This window comes from Solanum tuberosum, unplaced genomic scaffold, assembly GCF_000226075.1.
Source record: "Solanum tuberosum cultivar DM 1-3 516 R44 unplaced genomic scaffold, SolTub_3.0 scf00827, whole genome shotgun sequence".
In the NCBI taxonomy this organism is placed as follows: domain Eukaryota; kingdom Viridiplantae; phylum Streptophyta; class Magnoliopsida; order Solanales; family Solanaceae; genus Solanum; species Solanum tuberosum.
The window spans coordinates 3844-21254 of record NW_006239744.1 but is presented as its reverse complement, the minus strand read 5'-3'; the positions used below and the strand labels follow the sequence as shown (position 1 = coordinate 21254).

The following is a 17411-nucleotide window of genomic DNA, read 5'->3' as shown; positions in this document are numbered from 1 at the left end:
AATGGCAGAAACAAAACTTTTATTAAGATTGTATGTCCCCCTTAGATTAATGTTAGCTGTTCATTATTCTATTTTCTCACAAACTTTTAATATGTGACGACTTTTTAATTTTCTTTTTTACTTTAACTATTTTTGCTATTTTATATTGTACTTTTTATTTTTCAATTTTTTTTATTTTTATATCCTTTCGATCCAATTTTAAAAAATGTCTTTTTCAAGTCATGATTCTATCAAAATTAAGTTTTCTATTCGACAAATATAAAAATAGATAGATATACAACTCATTGCCTCAGACCCTATTTATAAACTATACTAAATATGTTATTATTATTATTACTATATTAATTGATAGTTTAGACTAGGACTGTTCAAAATCGAACCAAAATCGATAACGCGAACCAAAAAAAAGTTATTGGTTTATCAGTAATGGGTTATTGGTTTAGTGGTTTTGATAACTGTTTTGATTTTTTTTGTTATCGGGTTATCCGTTCTTAACAGTTGAGGTTTTTTCTTAACGGATTAACCGATAACCCGATAGTAAATTAAATAATTATATTTATATAAAGTCCTTGACTTAGAGTTCGATTTCCTACTTTTATTTTTGGTTGTCTCAACACTTGGTGATTCTACAATGTAAAACTGTTTGCTTTTGAGCATGATGTAGCTTGTGATCTCATGTACATGGTTCATTTTGTTTGTCACCTTATTTCTAAGTGATTTTCAAAAAAAATTTGTGTGTCAAATCATAACAGTTAAATCGATAACCGAACCTATAACAATTAATAACCGATAAACCAATAAACGATAGGCCAATATCTTAATGGTTCTATAACGGTTTAGCATATCTACAAACTGATAACCAATAAGTCAAACTGATAAACTTCAAAACTGAACCGAACCGACCGATACACAGCCCTAAGACTGTCTTCAACTCATTTTATTACAATTTCAATCAATACTCTATGTTCCAAAAAAGTTATATTATATCTATATAGAGATAGAGTTGATAAAGAGAAAGTAAGTTATTTAATTTCTTCCCAAATTTTCTTTAGTTTTTCCTTACGAAATATTTTCTAAATATTATATTATATTATATTATATCTATATAAAGATAGAGTTCACAAAGAAAAAGAAAGTAAGTCATTTAATTTCTTCACAATTTTTCTATAGTTTTTCTTTACAAAATATTATTTTTGTTCATTTTTATTTGTTCATATTTGACTTAACACACTTTTTATACATTAATAAATGAAAGAGTTTTTTTTAATCATATTACTCTTTAAATATAATAAATTTTTAAAGAAATATTGAAAAAATAACTATAATTAATAATAAGAGTAAATTAAAAACTAAGTAGTAAGTAATTTTTTTTAAACTTTTTTTTATGACAAGGGAAACTTGTAGCCGCTATCCTTTGGGTGCACCCTGACATTATAATCTTTACTCTTTCAAGGCACCTAAAATCACTAGACTACATCATATTGTTGTGTCAAGGGTGTCCAAAATACGTTATTTAGCCACTTTATTTATCATTTTACTTGTATATACGGTATAATATTCCGACGAAGGGTGTCCATTGGACACCCTGACACAAGGGTGGCTACACCACTGCCAAAAGGCAAACCCATTGCTTTCGTTGGCAAGGGGTTTTGAACTTGAGACCTCCAACATGGAAATCGTAGGCCAAAACACTGGGTCGAAGGGTAATTTTAAAAAAAATTTAAACTAAACAAATTAAAATAAATATTCATTTTAATACACTAAACAAGTAGAGATGAACGGAATAAATATAACTATTAACTATAGTACTATTAGAACAAGATAAGGGGGATTAAAAAGAAACAAAGGAAAGCCAAGGCCTCGAGTTTAAGCTCGGTATATGAAGAAAATTTTATTGAGAGCGTCATGTATTTAGTTGGTGCTTCAATATGGGCTCAATCCAAAAACAATAAACATTTCCTTCCCCAATTTCCAAACAAAAAGAGAAACAAAAGGGGAAAAGAGAAAAAAAAGTTGTCCTTTTTCCCTCCATTCCAAAACAGAGAAGAAACCCATGCAACTGCGTCTCTTCCCCTTCTCTTTTCTCTCTGGTTTTCAACTTTTAGCACCAGAAAACTCCATTTTTGAGTAGACCAGGAAAAACCCATCTTCCCAATTCCATTTTTTGCACTTTTCTTGGGCCAATTTCATCTTTCTTTGCTCTTTTTTCCGTTTCTGATCATCGTTTTTGCTATTAATTTAAGAAAAAGAGGCACTTGGGGTTGTTAATTTCAGTATTTGGGAAGTACCCAGAATGGGAAAATTCGATTTTGGTTGGGCTTCGTTGTTGTTAGTTATACTTGTTTGGAGTGTCAATGTGGTAAGTGAAGGGGTAATTAAAGTGAATTCTAAGTTTGCTGGGTTGGAAAGGAATTTGCGTGCCCTAAAAGCTCATGATGAAATGCGCCATCTACATATTCTCGCCGGTATCGACCTTCCTATCGGTGGAACTGGCCGTCCTAATTCCGTCGGGTTTGTTTTTCCGTTTACTCCCTTTTATTGAATTTTGTGTTTTTGTTTGTTTATATGTGTGTGATTCTGCACAGTTTGCTGTGTTTTTTTCTCTTTGGAAGTGACGAACAGTGATGCATTGTGATGTTGTACATTTTGCTGCAATTGTTGTACATTTCTTATTCTGCATGTTGCTTTTGCTGATGTGTGAATTTAAGGAAGCTTTATGTTAGGAGATCAAATGGGCAGGTTTAGCTGAATTTGGGTGTATTGAGTAAATGATCTGCCCAAAAGTTACTTTGAGCTGAAATAGGTTGGGCTAAAATGGGGTTGACTAACTTTTTTATTTGTTCTTTTATAATTTTTTAACTACCCAATACACCTTTTTTTTCCTTTATTATGGTTGTATATAGCGTATCAAAGAAAAAAATTAAATCTTTTTGAAAATATTTTGGCAATGTTTCGCTTATTGATCAATTTGGGCTACATACTAGAACAATTTTTAAATGGATTGAATTGGGCGGGTCAAACTTGAGTGGGTTGTGCACCATCCATGTTACAATAGTCAGAGATGGATCCATGTGGTGGGTTGGGGGTGCACGTGCACTCGTTAACTATGAAAAGAATTTGGTATATTATATACCTTGAAGAACTATCATATATTTTAAAAGGCCCTTCAAACATATCTGCTGGATTGGGTCATTTGGTCAGGTCCCCTTAGGCCCTTGAGCGATGACGCATGACCTGAGATCACGTCTGGCTGCTACATTATTTGGTGCCCCCGTTGTCTTCAAATCTTGGTCCCACCTCTGACAGTAGTGGTTGTAAAAGTTTTGTTGTATTAAAAGAATTTGCATGCATTATCAATTGGCTATATTTTCAGTGTCAGCTTTTAATTAAGCCTATATCATCTGATGAATTAATAATTTCCAGAAGATACTTAGATCTCGGGTAATAAATTAGATAAGAAGATCTCGGGTAAATTAGATAAGATGATGAATTCCATGGTTGAGTGATTCGAATGATAGTTGTGTAGTCAGTTTGAGCTGCTATTGAAATCATTCCCTTGATCTTTTGTTATTGCAGGCTTTACTTTGCTGAGATTGGGATTGGAACACCTCCAAATAATTATTTTGTTCAAGTGGATACGGGAAGTGATATAATGTGGGTTAACTGCATTGCATGTCAAAGATGCCCCAAAAGAGGCTATCGTAATGTACGTTTCTTTTAAATACACACTGAATATGTTATACGTACGTTTATAGTTGTTTTTGTGTGTCTATATTTTATTTCTGCTCAGTATATGAATTGCTCTCGAAAGCAAAGCTATTTTTACTTGATGCTGTACTCCGTCCTTTTTTATCTGAATGTTTTCCTGGGCAGATCGAGCTAACACTCTACAATCCAAGGGATTCTCTCACTGGTAAACTCGTTGTTTGTGGTCAATCATTTTGCAAAGACTTCTACAAACGTTCAGGATTAGGCTGCTCTGGTAATAGTTCTTGTATGTATGATCAAGCTTATGGAGATGGAAGCTCTACTAGGGGCTACTTCGTGGAGGATGTTGTCCAATACAATAAGGTGTCAGGTGATCTTCAAACTAAATCAGGAAACGGGAGTGTTATTTTTGGGTAAGATGTATGTTATCTAACATGATAGCAAAATAATATATCTTTAGCTCTTATAATCCTCAATCCAGAGCTTGATTTGTAACATTTAATTGAAAAGGTGATCTTACATGGGTTGCCTCTGCTTCAAAAAATTTCAAACTCATGCTTGTTATTCTTTGGTTTACTTAGCATTTATGAGTGGTCTGCATCCTTATGTGAAATTTGAACTTTTGAATACTCATTTGTTGCCAATAATTATGCATTAGTTGAGGCAAGATCTGGTGAGACATTTTCTCTTATTCCCTTTGTTGTTCATTCTCTTTTCTTTCTTGGATAATAAGTTTATTGATGTTTCCCCTTGTATTCTCGCAGGTGTGGTTATTCACAATCTGCTGACCTGATCTCTTCTGATGAAGCTTTTGATGGGATTCTTGGATTCGGGAAATCAAACTCATCCATACTTTCCCAGCTGGCTTCATCTGGAAAAGTGAAGAAAATGTTTGCTCACTGCTTAGATGGTGTGAATGGTGGTGGTATTTTTGCCATTGGGAATGTTGTGCAACCAAAAGTGAACATGACTCCTTTGGTACCTAACAAGTATGCACATATTCCCAAAAGATTATAAAGCTTTTGATTTGTTTACTGCTCTTTTGCTAATTGTAATATTTCTCTCTGAACTAGTTGTCAGAGTCTTGCGTGCAGGGTGCTGTTATTGAAGTTGACGACTTTAAATTGTTGATAACCTTTCTTTTTGAAATATTGGAAGATAGCAAAAACCGTCATGGTTTCACTTGTCACAGTTTCTTATCCACCTAACACCCATTTTCAGAATGGAAGAATGACTAAAGTAGACATTGCGGCTCTTTTTGTTTAAGAGAGAATGGGAAGTGAACGGAATTCCGTTTCCGTTCTTTGGGGCTTTCAAGCCTTCTTGATCTTTTTCATAGTTGAGAAGGGGGAAGGAGTATCATGGACATTAAGGAACAATCATTGATGGATGTTGCACATGACACATCAATTCGACACAAGGTCCACGGCTAATAGAAGTTGCTTACTTTCCTAGTAGCAAAGGAATGACAGGGTTTTTTCGTACTTATAGTGGGGGGGGGGGGTATCATGAGATCTATGCTGGTCGTCAGAATCAAGCGAAGGTCAAAGGACCATTCGACTCATTAAGGAGCATACTGGTGCCCTCACCTGGCGCCATTTCCGGTCCTAGAAGCAGATGGGTGGACCGTCCCTGAATTCAGACCTAAAACGCTCCTGGGGAAGAAAGAAAAGCAAAGGAAATATTGATTACAAGTTGCTTAATATGTCATGTGTTATCAACTTTAATATTACTGTCTTCATTTTTTTTGGCACCATATTCTTACCATGCTGATAGTTTCTTATATAACCTTTTGAAACCACAAAATCTTGCACCATAATCTCAAAGTAGTATTTTGCCATGGGAGCATTTCTTGTGTTTTCATTTTTTCCCTTTCTGGAAAGTTATAGATATTCTGAGTGCTCTCAAGTCTCATGGAATAACCCAACTTCTCTGCTAGGGCTTCGATGAGACCCCTCCCTTATTCATAGTACTTACAATCTTTTGTCCTTGTAGTTGTCTTCAATCATTCCAGACAACTATTTTTCTATTGAGAAATATTTAGTGACCTCATCAAAGATTGTTGCCTGGAACTAGTTTATTTTCAAACACCCTGTATATTTATTTTTTATGGAGGAATATTTAGGCAACTGATCAAAGATGGTTTCCTATAACTGGCTCATTTTTCGAACACCATGCTTCTCCTGAGAGATTTAGTCCTATACTCCTATTTGTCCTCTGGATTCTGTTGCATTGACATCCAGTAGTCAGAACCTGTTATGTTGAGTTACAATTGTCACACATGAGTTGTATAAGGGTTTTGAAAAGGGTTAATAAGGGTATTGGATTACTTCACTTTCACTATTGGTTTAATGTTTTCGATTATATTCTTAGACCCCATTTGTTTATATTAAGGTTTAAACGTTCGAATCTGAATACACATCTAAATATTAAAATTTTGCATGTAGATATTGGTAAGATTATGTGTACTCTGTCAATCAGTCAGGATTAGTAGGATATCATTTTGGGTAATTTCATCATATAATTGGACCAAAAACTGATTTTATTTTCCTTTTTAGGATATGTATAGTTTGCTATTTGAACACCAGATGTGCTGAAGGAACGAGTTTGAGTTTCTCTCGATTCTCCCTCCATCTTATTTTCTCACATGGTATCAGAGCCTTTGCGAGTAATTTCTCCCTGCACATTTACCTGCAATTCTGGGAAGAGAATATTGTTGCCGTGCATTTTCAGGAGACTGTGAAAGTTGGCACAGTATTCTCCGGTAACTGTCAGCAAGTAGATCCACCGAAGTCTTCTATCATAAGTTGTATATTCCTGGTGGATGACAAGTTGATATCCTGTGTGGTACTTTTTTGGTCTCCTAAGATTTTTGGGTAAAAAGCCTCTGATTGGAATGTCTTGTGAACCTCCTGAACATCTAATTCCATATTCTCACAAATATTAGTGAAATAGTTTAGTTGTGACTTCGGATCTTCTTTTAGGTTAATCTCCCAGAACATCTGACATACAACTTCTGTTCCTAGTTAAATATTACTTATTCAGGTTTCTGTTAGTACTTCAGTATCACAACTTTTTCTCCTTGTGGTTGATAAATGCAACAATTTAAATGCTTTAAACTGTCTTTTTTCTTAGGCCACATTACAGTGTCAATATGATGGCCGTTGAAGTTGGTTATCAGTTTCTCAACCTGTCTGCTGATGTATTTATGAATGGGGAGAACAAAGAAGTAATAATTGATAGTGGAACAACATTGGCTTATCTTCCTGATGTGATTTATAGTCCACTAGTGAAAAAGGTAGTTTGCTACTATGGTTCGTTTAGTCTTTTTGGTGGCCACTTAATTGAATCACAAATAGATATAAATGATTCTACCTAAAATTATTGAAATGTTCTGTGTTTCTTCACTTCTGTCAGATACTCTCCTGGCAACCTGATCTGAAATTGCGTCATGATGAGTATACATGCTTTGAATACTCTGGAAGGTATGGTGTGCACTGAGCACTCATCTCTTTCCGCAGTCTGTAATTGAATGAAGTTACGCTATCATTCTAACTTGTGGTTTCTTCTTTATTTCATCACATTACTCTATCAATTTCTCAATCAACATCCTTATGAAGGATAACTTAGCTGCTGCTGTGTGCTTGAAGCTTGTTTATTCAGGAGCAGTGGCAATTCGATTCTGAAGTGCGGTCATGCTATCCTTTATACTCTACTTCTTGAGATGTTGTCTGCAAGGCAAGGAGGTGGAATTTGATGGCTAATTCTATCTAAAGATTAACTGACAATTGATAACTGAATTGATTCACATTCTTTTATCAAACTAGTGGAAATTAGATGAGGTTGCAATTTTACACTGATCCATGTGGTCATGCTTCACATACTGTGCAAGATAATTTAGGAGAGCGACGTAATATATGTCCAAAGAATCAAAAGTCCTCTTTTATAATGACTTGGATCCTGTAAAAATACTAGCAATCAACTTACTAGAATAATTGTCAATCCTTGACTTGCAATAAAGTTATTTCAACAGTGGTGCTTGGTATGATGATGATCACCATGCGGAATAATGATATTAGAGCATGTAAAGCAGTTCTGTTTATTTTGTTTTGTGTCATTTGTAAATTACTAAAAATCATGGTTTTAGCAATTCACATGCCACTGCTTTTGCATCCGTGCCTTGGTTTTGTAACCTAGTCCAGCAGAGTCTATTGCCTTGAAAGTATTCTTACAAAACCGAACTGTTTGAATGTTTTTTTTAATGTCATACTACTACTCATCAAATTTAGTTAACCAAATATTCTGTCAACTCTGAGTAATAAAACAGTTAGAAATTTACTTTCTGATATATTGGTCCACTTGAATATGAAGACTCTTAGTATATAACTAGTTGCCTTAAACATTTCTTAGTTAACTTATCAAAGAAAAAAAAAAAAAAATTATTTTATATGGGGGACTTGTTTCCGCTGGAGGTCCACGTGGAGGAATGAACTTTGTAAGCGACCCAATTCCTTTACATCTTCTCTTCCTTTTATATGTAAAATATTTTTCTTGAAATGTTTCTCTTAATATTCTTGTATTTTACAGCTATTTTTTAGTCATCCAGGTAAAAAGATGTCCAAATGCAATAACTTTTGCCTCCAACTGTTGCAGTGTTGATGATGGATTTCCTCAAGTCACTTTTCATTTTGAAAATTCTCTATCTTTAAGAGTTAGACCCCATGAGTATCTGTTCCCGTATGTAAGTATCTTCTTTTACTAGTTAGTTTTAACTCAATAAAAGAGTGTGTTCTTTTAAGTTTAACTTTTTGATCTAATGTAATTAGAATGTAGTTGTCAAATTATCACTTATGGTTAGTAGTGTAGGACCATTGGCCTGACAAATTGCTTGAACTTGAGAGTGGAATGTGAATTGCTTCATAATTGTGTAATATTTTAACAGTAAACGACTTCTGCTTACTTCAGCTGTGAATTAGGTAGCAACTTCCCATTTGTCGTTAGAGTTATTTCAGTTCCATCAGGTGCCAGATATTTTACGAGATTTGCACAAGTGTACCTCCTTCTCCCTTCTAAGGATTATAAACAGTTGCAAATAGTATCTCAGAACTTTATATTTATATGAACTTGTCGTAGCTTAAGCTGTCAATTGATTTTCTCTGAGAATATATTCTATCTTCATGATCATGTTTACTGAAATAATTGACGAACATTTAAGGGAATAGTGTATACATTAGTTGATTCTATGTGGAATATCACAGTTGCCAGTAGATCTGACTTCTGTATGCTCTTTCAGGAAGATTTAGTTTGCATTGGATGGCAAAACAGTGGTAATCAATCAAAGGACAATTGGAACCTCATAGTTTTCGGAGGTGTGTTTATCTTTCTTTCATTTTTGTTAATTGCAAATGTCAAGGCTACTATTCTGTGATTGGATTATCATATTTTGGATTTTGAATCCAGCATTTGAGAGCTAAACTTTGTATCTTGGAAGAAGTGGCAACTATTTTTATCCCGAACAAATGTTATTTTGTGAAAGAGAGTCTACATTTAAATAAAATATCTTGACACGACTAATATTTATATAATTTTCTTGAATGTATGTTTTTCTATTTGAAAACTAAGCAATTAGCACTCTGGATAAACAAGTGGGAGTGCTCTGGAACCTCGTTTCGATGATTTACGCCCAAATTCTCTTTCCAACTCTTCTAATACTGTTTGAAACTTTGAATTGGTTAATTGCTGTAATGATACTGATGAGAAGTTTATCTGAATTCTTTCAATTACATTGTATGTTTCCTTGGTTGGATGCTCCATCTTAAGAAACTTAAAGTCGATTCTCTCACTATCTGATGTCTCATTTCCTTCTAAAAGCCTTGGAGATATTTTGATGCTTGCAGATTTGGTACTCTCAAATAGGCTAATCCTGTATGATCTTGAAAACCAGGCCATTGGTTGGACTGAATATAATTGTAAGTATAAGTTATATCTGTTTGATACTTGCGCTACATTTTGGTACATTGGGAATTGTATATGCTTTGTCTGGATAAACTTTTTCTTGCATTTGGCCTGGAAAGTGATTGCATCTTACACAGTTGTAATTCATTTCCCTATGAACAACAACTGTTTTGGTCAGTTTTATGAGTCATGATCTTTTATATTGCTCGAAAGGTTCGGTTGAATTCACTGTTAAAACTCATGAACTTTTGTATTGTGGTTGATTTCAGGCTCATCAAACATTTTATTAAAAGATGAAATTACTGGATTAGTTCATTTAGTAGGTGCTCACACTCTGTCAAGAGGTTCTCGTTTGACAGCGCAAATGGCTGTAACATTCTTGTTGTTAGCAGCTCTGCTGCACAATCTATTCAACTGGTAAATCTGGTAAGTATTAGCTTCTTTGGTACCTGAGACAAGAAGCGTTCGTTCGACTGTGAAAAAAATACTTAAAAAGTGTTGATACAGCAGCTTGTAGCTCTGTGTATGTGTGTGTGTATGCATATTTGAAATATAGAACAGATTAACAAAGAATTCCATTTTGTATGTAGCTGACTTATGTTACAAAAAATGCATTAATGAAAGTGGAGTTCTGGTTATATTTACTCTTCTCTTATAACATCTGAACAAGTTTTTTTTTTTTTTTTTTTGCTTCACAAGTATTAAAATGCTTAGAGAAAAGGTCCAAATTTGTCTTTCGTTTTTTAAGTATTGAACGTTTCTTTTTAATCTGTTTTAAAGAGCGTCTCTTCTATATTAATTAAGTTTTCTAATTTTAATATCCTACGCGACAAGTTTAAGATGACAAGATTTAAAGATCTCTCTTCATTATTCAAATTTCATGTTCGATTAAATTAAAATACTTAAATTGGAACGGAAGGAGTACTTATTTCTTGTATTAAAAAGAACAATATTTTAAAACATAAGTTTGACACCTTTGTTCCATATTTTCATTTTAACGTCAGTCAAGTGGTGTTGATGTTGAATGACATATTCAAAAGGCATACACCATATACATGTAATCATAACTAAATGACTTATCATTTCGATATGCATTTTTCAAAAAAAATAAAAATTGTTGGATTGATTAAAAATTTGAAAAATACTTTATTGTAGAAAAATAAGTTTCTTACAGATTAGGAAATTGATTTTCGATAAAAATGACGAAAATAAGTTTTACATGTATTATTTCACGTCAATTATGTCTTCCACATCTTTCAAGATTCTTCATATTCCATTGGATCAACAATAGGAAAAAAGTTTTCAGGTAATTAAAAATAAATAAATCTTATTCATCTCATCGCGACTCCTTATCGAGACTTTCTAGAAGTCATGAGCTACCTAAAACCAAATACGTTATGGCATGCGTACCTAATGTTTGGGGCATGTTTGAACATGGTACACAAGGAATTTAGTGAACTCACTTTGTCCACGTATGTGATATGGATACTTTTTTCCCACATATGCCCTAACATAAAAATATATTTATCAAGTATCATTCATTGCACTTCAACTATAAAGTAGTACACCGACCAGAGTTGTGTGGAGTGGTAAGTATGTCTTTATTCTTAATCAAAGGTTTCGAATTCTAGTCAGTCATCTTTGTTAGGGAGCATGAGTCTGGATTTAGTTGAGCTTCAATGTAGGTATTAGTCACTGAAAAACCAAAAATAAACTACAAAGTAGTACAACATATCTCATAATTGACATGATTTCCTTGTATCGTCAAACATTCATTACGTAGATAAGTTAACCACTTAAAATATGTTACCTTAATATGTTCAAATAATAATTAATATGTGTAGTTAAAGGTGAAGAGATATCCTACGTAATGGATGTTTGAGGAAGTTTTTTTTCAAAATCTATTTCAGAAGAGTCTAATAAAAGTACTTTATCACGTGTTCATGTAATATACTTACAAATTTAACAGATCGTCGATGTGTTCCGCCTCTAATAAACACCTTTACCAAATATGTTCACTCCTCCCCCGGTCCCCACCCCCCCCTCCTAATTGTAAATGGTGACTCATTGTTAATGAAACCAAAAGTAGGTTGGCTTTCTCTTCCCAACTTTCTATTTATATAATACTTTGATAACAACAAACACAATCCAATTTTTTTCTTCTCCATTTCATCTCATCTCTTTCTACCAAAAAAAAAAACCATAATTTTCTCAAAAAAAATAAAATGAGTGACCATCAAGAACATATAGTAATCCTTCCATATCTAGCACTTGGCCATATGATACCTTTCATAGCCTTAGCCAAAAAAATTCAAGAAAGAACTAACTACAAAATCACTATTGTTAGTACCCCTTTAAATGTCAAATATCTTAATTCCACTATAGCCAAAGATTCAACTAATTCAAATAACATTTCATTAGTTTCACTTCCTTATAATAGTAGTGAACATGGTTTACCACCAAATACAGAGAACACAGAGGCCTTACCATTAAAACACATGGTAACAATTTTCAACTCAACATTATCTCTTAAAGAACCACTCCAAAAATTGATTCTTGAAATTATTGAAAAAGATGGTAAGCCCCCTCTTTGTATAGTTTCTGATACATTTATGGGATTTGCTAGTGAAGTTGCAAGATCTTGTGGAACTTTTAATGTGAGTTTTACTACTGCTGGTGCTTATGGAACAGCAGCTTATGTGTCACTATGGTTAAATCTTCCTCATTTGTTAGCTATTGATGGGGTTTTCAAAATGCCTGGTTTTGATGATTCTTGTTGTTTTTTCTCTGTTGATCAACTTCATCCATTTATGAAATTAGCTAATGGGGATGACCCTTGGTCTAAAGTGGTGAAATCTTTGTTATTACCTTCTTTTGATTCTATAGGGTTTTTGTGTAATAGTGTTGAGGATATTGAACCTATGGGGGTTAAAGCTATCGAGAATCTTACTAAACTTCCTGTTTGGTGTATTGGACCTTTGCTTCCTCAATGTATGCTCAAGAAAAGTGAAAAAGATTCAATCTTTGAATCAAGAATAGGTAAAGAACATGGATTGTCGCCAGAAGAATGTATTTCTTGGTTGAATGAACATCCTGAAAGATCTGTTCTTTACATATCTTTTGGTTCACAAAACACAATTAGTACATCACAAATGATGGCATTGGCTATGGGGTTGGAAGAAAGTGAAAGGCCATTTATTTGGGTGGTTAGGCCACCTATTGGTTTTGACATAAAAGGTGAGTTTAGATCTGAATGGTTACCAAAAGGATTTCAAGAAAGAGTGTCAAAGAGTAAAAAAGGTCTACTAGTGAAATCTTGGGCACCCCAATTGCAAATCTTGAGTCATAGTTCAACGGGTGCGTTCTTGACTCATTGTGGATGGAATTCAGTATTGGAGAGTTTGAGTCAAGGGGTGCCTATCATTAGTTGGCCTTTGGCTGGTGAACAAGCATTTAATTCAAAGTTGTTGATGGAGGAAATGGGGGTTTGTGTTGAGTTAACTAAATGGTATTCAAGTGATGTTGATAAAGAGGATGTGAAGAAAGTGGTGGAAACTGTTTTGGGAGAAAGTGGAAAAGGGAAAGAAATGAAGGAAAAAGCTAATAAAATTGGGATGTGTATTAGAGATGCTGTTAAAGAAGGGGATTTTAAAGGTTCTTCTGCTAAATCATTGGATGATTTCATATCTACATTACTTTGTAGAAGAAATATGTCATCTTAAGAAGGAATTTGGAAGAGTCGAGGATCTTTCTGAAATAGTCGTTCTACCTCCACGAGGTTAAGGGTAAGCATGTATACACTATACCCCTCAACCTCACATGTAGGATTACATTGGGTATGTTGTTGTTGTTGTTGTAATACTTTGTAGGTCTATCGGAAACAACATTTTTATCTTCTCAAGATAGTGGTAAAGGTTGTGCACATATCGCCATTCTCAGAACTCACTTATGGAATTATACTGGATTTATTATTGTTATTGCTGTTGTTGTACTACTTAGTAGAATAAATATGTCATCTTAAGGAGTTTGGAACATTCTAAGACCTTTTGAATATATATTAAATGCAGTTGATTGATACTTTAGGATAAATAATTAAATTCCCTACTAAACATGATGATTTGTGTTCTTTAAGTTTCCATTTGCAACACCTCTTTCAAACATATGATAGGGTAAAGATGAGTTTCAAGTTTGAAAAAGTGATTTTGGCAATTGTGAAAAAAGAGAGACTCAAGTCCTAGTAATCGTACCAAATACTAATTATAGTGGTGAAAGCTCATACATAACTCGTTATGCTTGGCGCCAATAATGCCAACTGCGAAATCTACTATTAGATTAGCTATTTTCGTTATTACTTTCCGAGTCAAAGGGGTTTTATGAGACTTTCTCCTACTAGTGAAATAGAACTTCTAAATTTGTAGGTAAAACTAATCACTCTCTTATTTCAAGTATATTAGGCGTTTTGACAAATTAAGTTTGTTTTAAAATAGTTGACGTTTTAGAAAAATAACAAGTATATACTATTCTTTTCGATCTAACCCTTGTTGTTCTAATTCGTAGAATGTTAATTACGTGAGACGTTTTAAGATAGATAAAGAATCATTTAAATGAATACTCTTATTATTTAAATTATTTAACATCTTGTTTAAAAGGTGTACAAAACCTCAAAAACACATAAACTCAGATGGTAAGCACCCTCCATCTCCAGTTTGAAGGTTGTTAGACCGAATCACCATGGCAGAAAAGAGAGCCCCCAAGGGAGGGGTAAAAAAAAGAAGAAGCAATAAGCACTCTGTACCTTTGCAACAGAACAAAAGTTTAGACATTAAACTCACCATCGCATATCATAAAAATTGGATCACTTAAGTTAGTAAACTAGTTATCGCTACACAAAGAACTCACAAAAATTAAAAATTAAAAAACCAATTCCTTTAAAGATCTATCCAAAAGACGGCTACTTGAACTCGAATCATATTTTACCTGAAAAATTTACCTTGCTAAACAACACAACCTACAGAAATTCTGCTTCTGTATATCCTCTACCACGAATTTGCGATACAAAAATGTCAAAATGGATTGGATGACGATAGTACAGTATTCTCGTATCGGTCCTGAAGAGGCTACTCATCTTGATTGCTCTTCTCTTTTTTAATGTTAACTGGTATTTCGTCATAAAGACATATCCGCAATGCACCTTCCAGTACTCGTTGGTGAAAGTAGTTCCTATACAAATCCCAGAACTCATCTCTGCAAAGTGGAATGTTTACAATGAGATCTCCTAAATTGTAGGTAGAAAGAATAAGGTAGACAGATTGCTGATTTGTCATTTATAATACATTCTGAGGCAAACTATGGGAAATGAGAAAGTCAAGGATATGAGGAAAAATAGGCAGATTGATCCAACACTTGGTTTAAGTATTACTAGTAACTTTAGATCGGGACAAGTGTGTAATCAATTCAAACGTAAACAGAATCTAACCTGACTTGAGGCAGTGTCAACAGTGAATAGCCCTTTGTGTCAGTTTTCATATCCAGCACAATCACAGCTAGTCGAGATAGGCCAAGTGCCTCCACATCTATCAACTTCTTAATCCTGTCACCAGTTTGAAAGAATCAACAAACCAAATTTTAATGGTATATGATAGCACTTTCAACCACAAAAGTATCAAATTGCAAATTGGTGCATTTGGAGATACACCTAGGACATCACCAAGTCATTTTACGCGACATCTTATTTTATCTTTTGTGAGTGTTGCTTGCACCCTCTCGTGGAAGTGATATTTTTTTATCTTTACTCTATTCTTGTATGATGGTGAATCCATATGAACATCTTCATAGATATAACACACATCTTGTGGGCTGTGGCTACAAATACGTCCGACTAAATCATGCGTGCTTGCAAGAGGATAAAAGCAATTTTGAAACACCATTGTGCATGATTTCATCATTCCTTGATCATGAGGCTTCATCACCTTTGTGGTAATACATTCATAAAAGTTTATAGAAAGGTCGCTATAAATCAACTGAGCTTTCTATAAATAGCAATTTTCGTTTCATCTAAATGTCTCATTGTATTGTAGTGGCAAAAACAGACATAACAAATATCAATAGAAAAATAATTCAACGTCACAGTTCATAAACAATATATTTTGAAGTTAGTTGAAATGAATCCAACTTGCAAGGAAATACCACACATACCTGCTTGGTGTCCCACTTGCAATATTAACACGATTCTTGAGAGCAGAAGCCTGTGATGAATAATAACAAAAATCATCCCTAGCTTTTTCAAAATTTCTCTTTAGCTTTTGATGTGCACAAATAGCAGAGAGCTTTTTTGTCAATGATCCAAAATTATACTTGATGAATCTTGCAAGTAGTTTATGGAATTATTATATAAGTACAAGTAGTATATGGATACCTGCTCCTCAATCTTCATATGCTTTGAGAAAAGCTTTGCAGCACGGCATTCACTTGTCAAAGGCCGCAATTCTCTGCCAAAGAATTTTTTTTAATAGGTCATACTACGAGAAGAACTACTGATAGTTGAGCTACATTACTAAGAGCTTTGTTACAGGATTAAGTTATGCATGCGGAACGACTCAAAGAGAGAATAAGCTCCCACTCTAACAAAAGACACCAACCTGAGAAGGTCCAACGAACGCAAGGCAGATAAGCTAATAACCAGAAGTGCAGGTTGCCCTGGATCAATTTTCTCATCTATCTCCTTTTCACATAGACTCTCTTTCCATGATGGTCCAAAAGCAACCTTCATATGGTCAGCCAATGCACTACTAATTTGAGCGTGATCAGGATTGAGCTCAAGCATGCATGTCTCTGTATCATTTCAGTACAAAGTAAGATTTAGAACGTAGTTAGAAAAGCTATTCAAGCATAGAAAAAGAATGAATGTATGAGTTTAAATGCATCAGGTACTTCGTCCTCCAAAATTGTACTTCTCTGTCCAGTCGGTGAAAATTGCTCTTCTTCGTTTCTTGATTTTCATTGTTTATCAAAATTTTACCTGCTCAAACTAACTGCCAAAAACCTTTTTCTAGCCAAGGAAACAAATAATAAGACGACTACTACTACGCCTCAATCCCATGCTAGTTGGAGTATGAATATCATGAATGCTTTGTTTGGGTCAATTTTTAATATTTTGTACTCAAGGATTACTAACACTAGGAATTCTCGAATATTCTCTTAGTGATTATTTCTAATATAGTACGAGTCTTCTAATTGGATCACTTATACGGATTCTGAGATGTTCTAAATCTTTTGAGATGACTTCTATCCATCGAGAGTAATGGTAGTCCAAACGTAGACTATTTTACAGGTACTTACATATTCCCACGAGATGAGGATGTTGAGATGGATGTGTGGGCACACTAGGAGCGACAGGATTAGGAATGAGGTTATCCGGGAGAAGGTGGGAGTGGCCTCTGTGGTGGACAAGTTGAGGGAAGCGAGACTGAGATGGTTTGGACATGTGAAGAGACGGAGCGCAGACGCCCCAGTGAGGAGGTGCGAGGTAATGGTGGTAGAGGGTACGCGGAGGGGTAGAGGTAGGCCCAAGAAGTATTGGGAGGAGGTGATTAGACATGACTTGGCTATGCTTCACTTTACCGAGGACATGACTCTAGATAGGAAGGAGTGGAGGTCTCGTATTAAGGTTGTAGGTTAGTAGGGCTAGCGTGTTGTCTTCCCTTGCAAGGGTATGGGTTGTTAGCATTTGGAGTAGACCTAGCCTTATG

General features: G+C 34.4%; 3 protein-coding genes across 3 annotated transcripts in view; 2 read left to right on the top strand and 1 right to left on the bottom strand.

Annotated features, from left to right (window-relative positions):
- Positions 1-2002: 2002 nt before the first annotated feature.
- LOC102595653 (aspartic proteinase-like protein 2) lies at positions 2003-10303 on the top strand. Its single transcript, XM_006367525.2, has 10 exons — positions 2003-2511; positions 3577-3706; positions 3874-4121; positions 4473-4697; positions 6844-7006; positions 7126-7193; positions 8362-8449; positions 9002-9077; positions 9606-9677; positions 9933-10303. Exons 1-10 carry the CDS (start codon positions 2294-2296, stop codon positions 10082-10084), a joined length of 1440 nt encoding a protein of 479 aa, XP_006367587.2. The 5' UTR covers positions 2003-2293; the 3' UTR covers positions 10085-10303.
- A 1858-nt stretch (positions 10304-12161) lies between these two features.
- On the top strand, positions 12162-13385 carry LOC102594446 (UDP-glycosyltransferase 92A1-like). Its single transcript, XM_006367522.2, has one exon. The coding sequence runs from the start codon at positions 12162-12164 to the stop codon at positions 13383-13385; it is 1224 nt and encodes a 407-aa protein (XP_006367584.2).
- A 1092-nt stretch (positions 13386-14477) lies between these two features.
- LOC102594115 (protein CMSS1-like) overlaps positions 14478-17411 on the bottom strand; it is a 5772-nt gene continuing 2838 nt past the window's right edge. The window contains exons 2-6 of the mRNA XM_006367521.2: positions 16302-16494; positions 16079-16151; positions 15859-15908; positions 15140-15253; positions 14478-14907 (exon numbers count right to left, since the gene is read on the bottom strand). Coding sequence (XP_006367583.1) covers positions 14781-14907; positions 15140-15253; positions 15859-15908; positions 16079-16151; positions 16302-16494 — 557 coding nt within the window. The 3' untranslated portion in view covers positions 14478-14780. The remainder of the gene's footprint in view (positions 14908-15139; positions 15254-15858; positions 15909-16078; positions 16152-16301; positions 16495-17411) is intronic.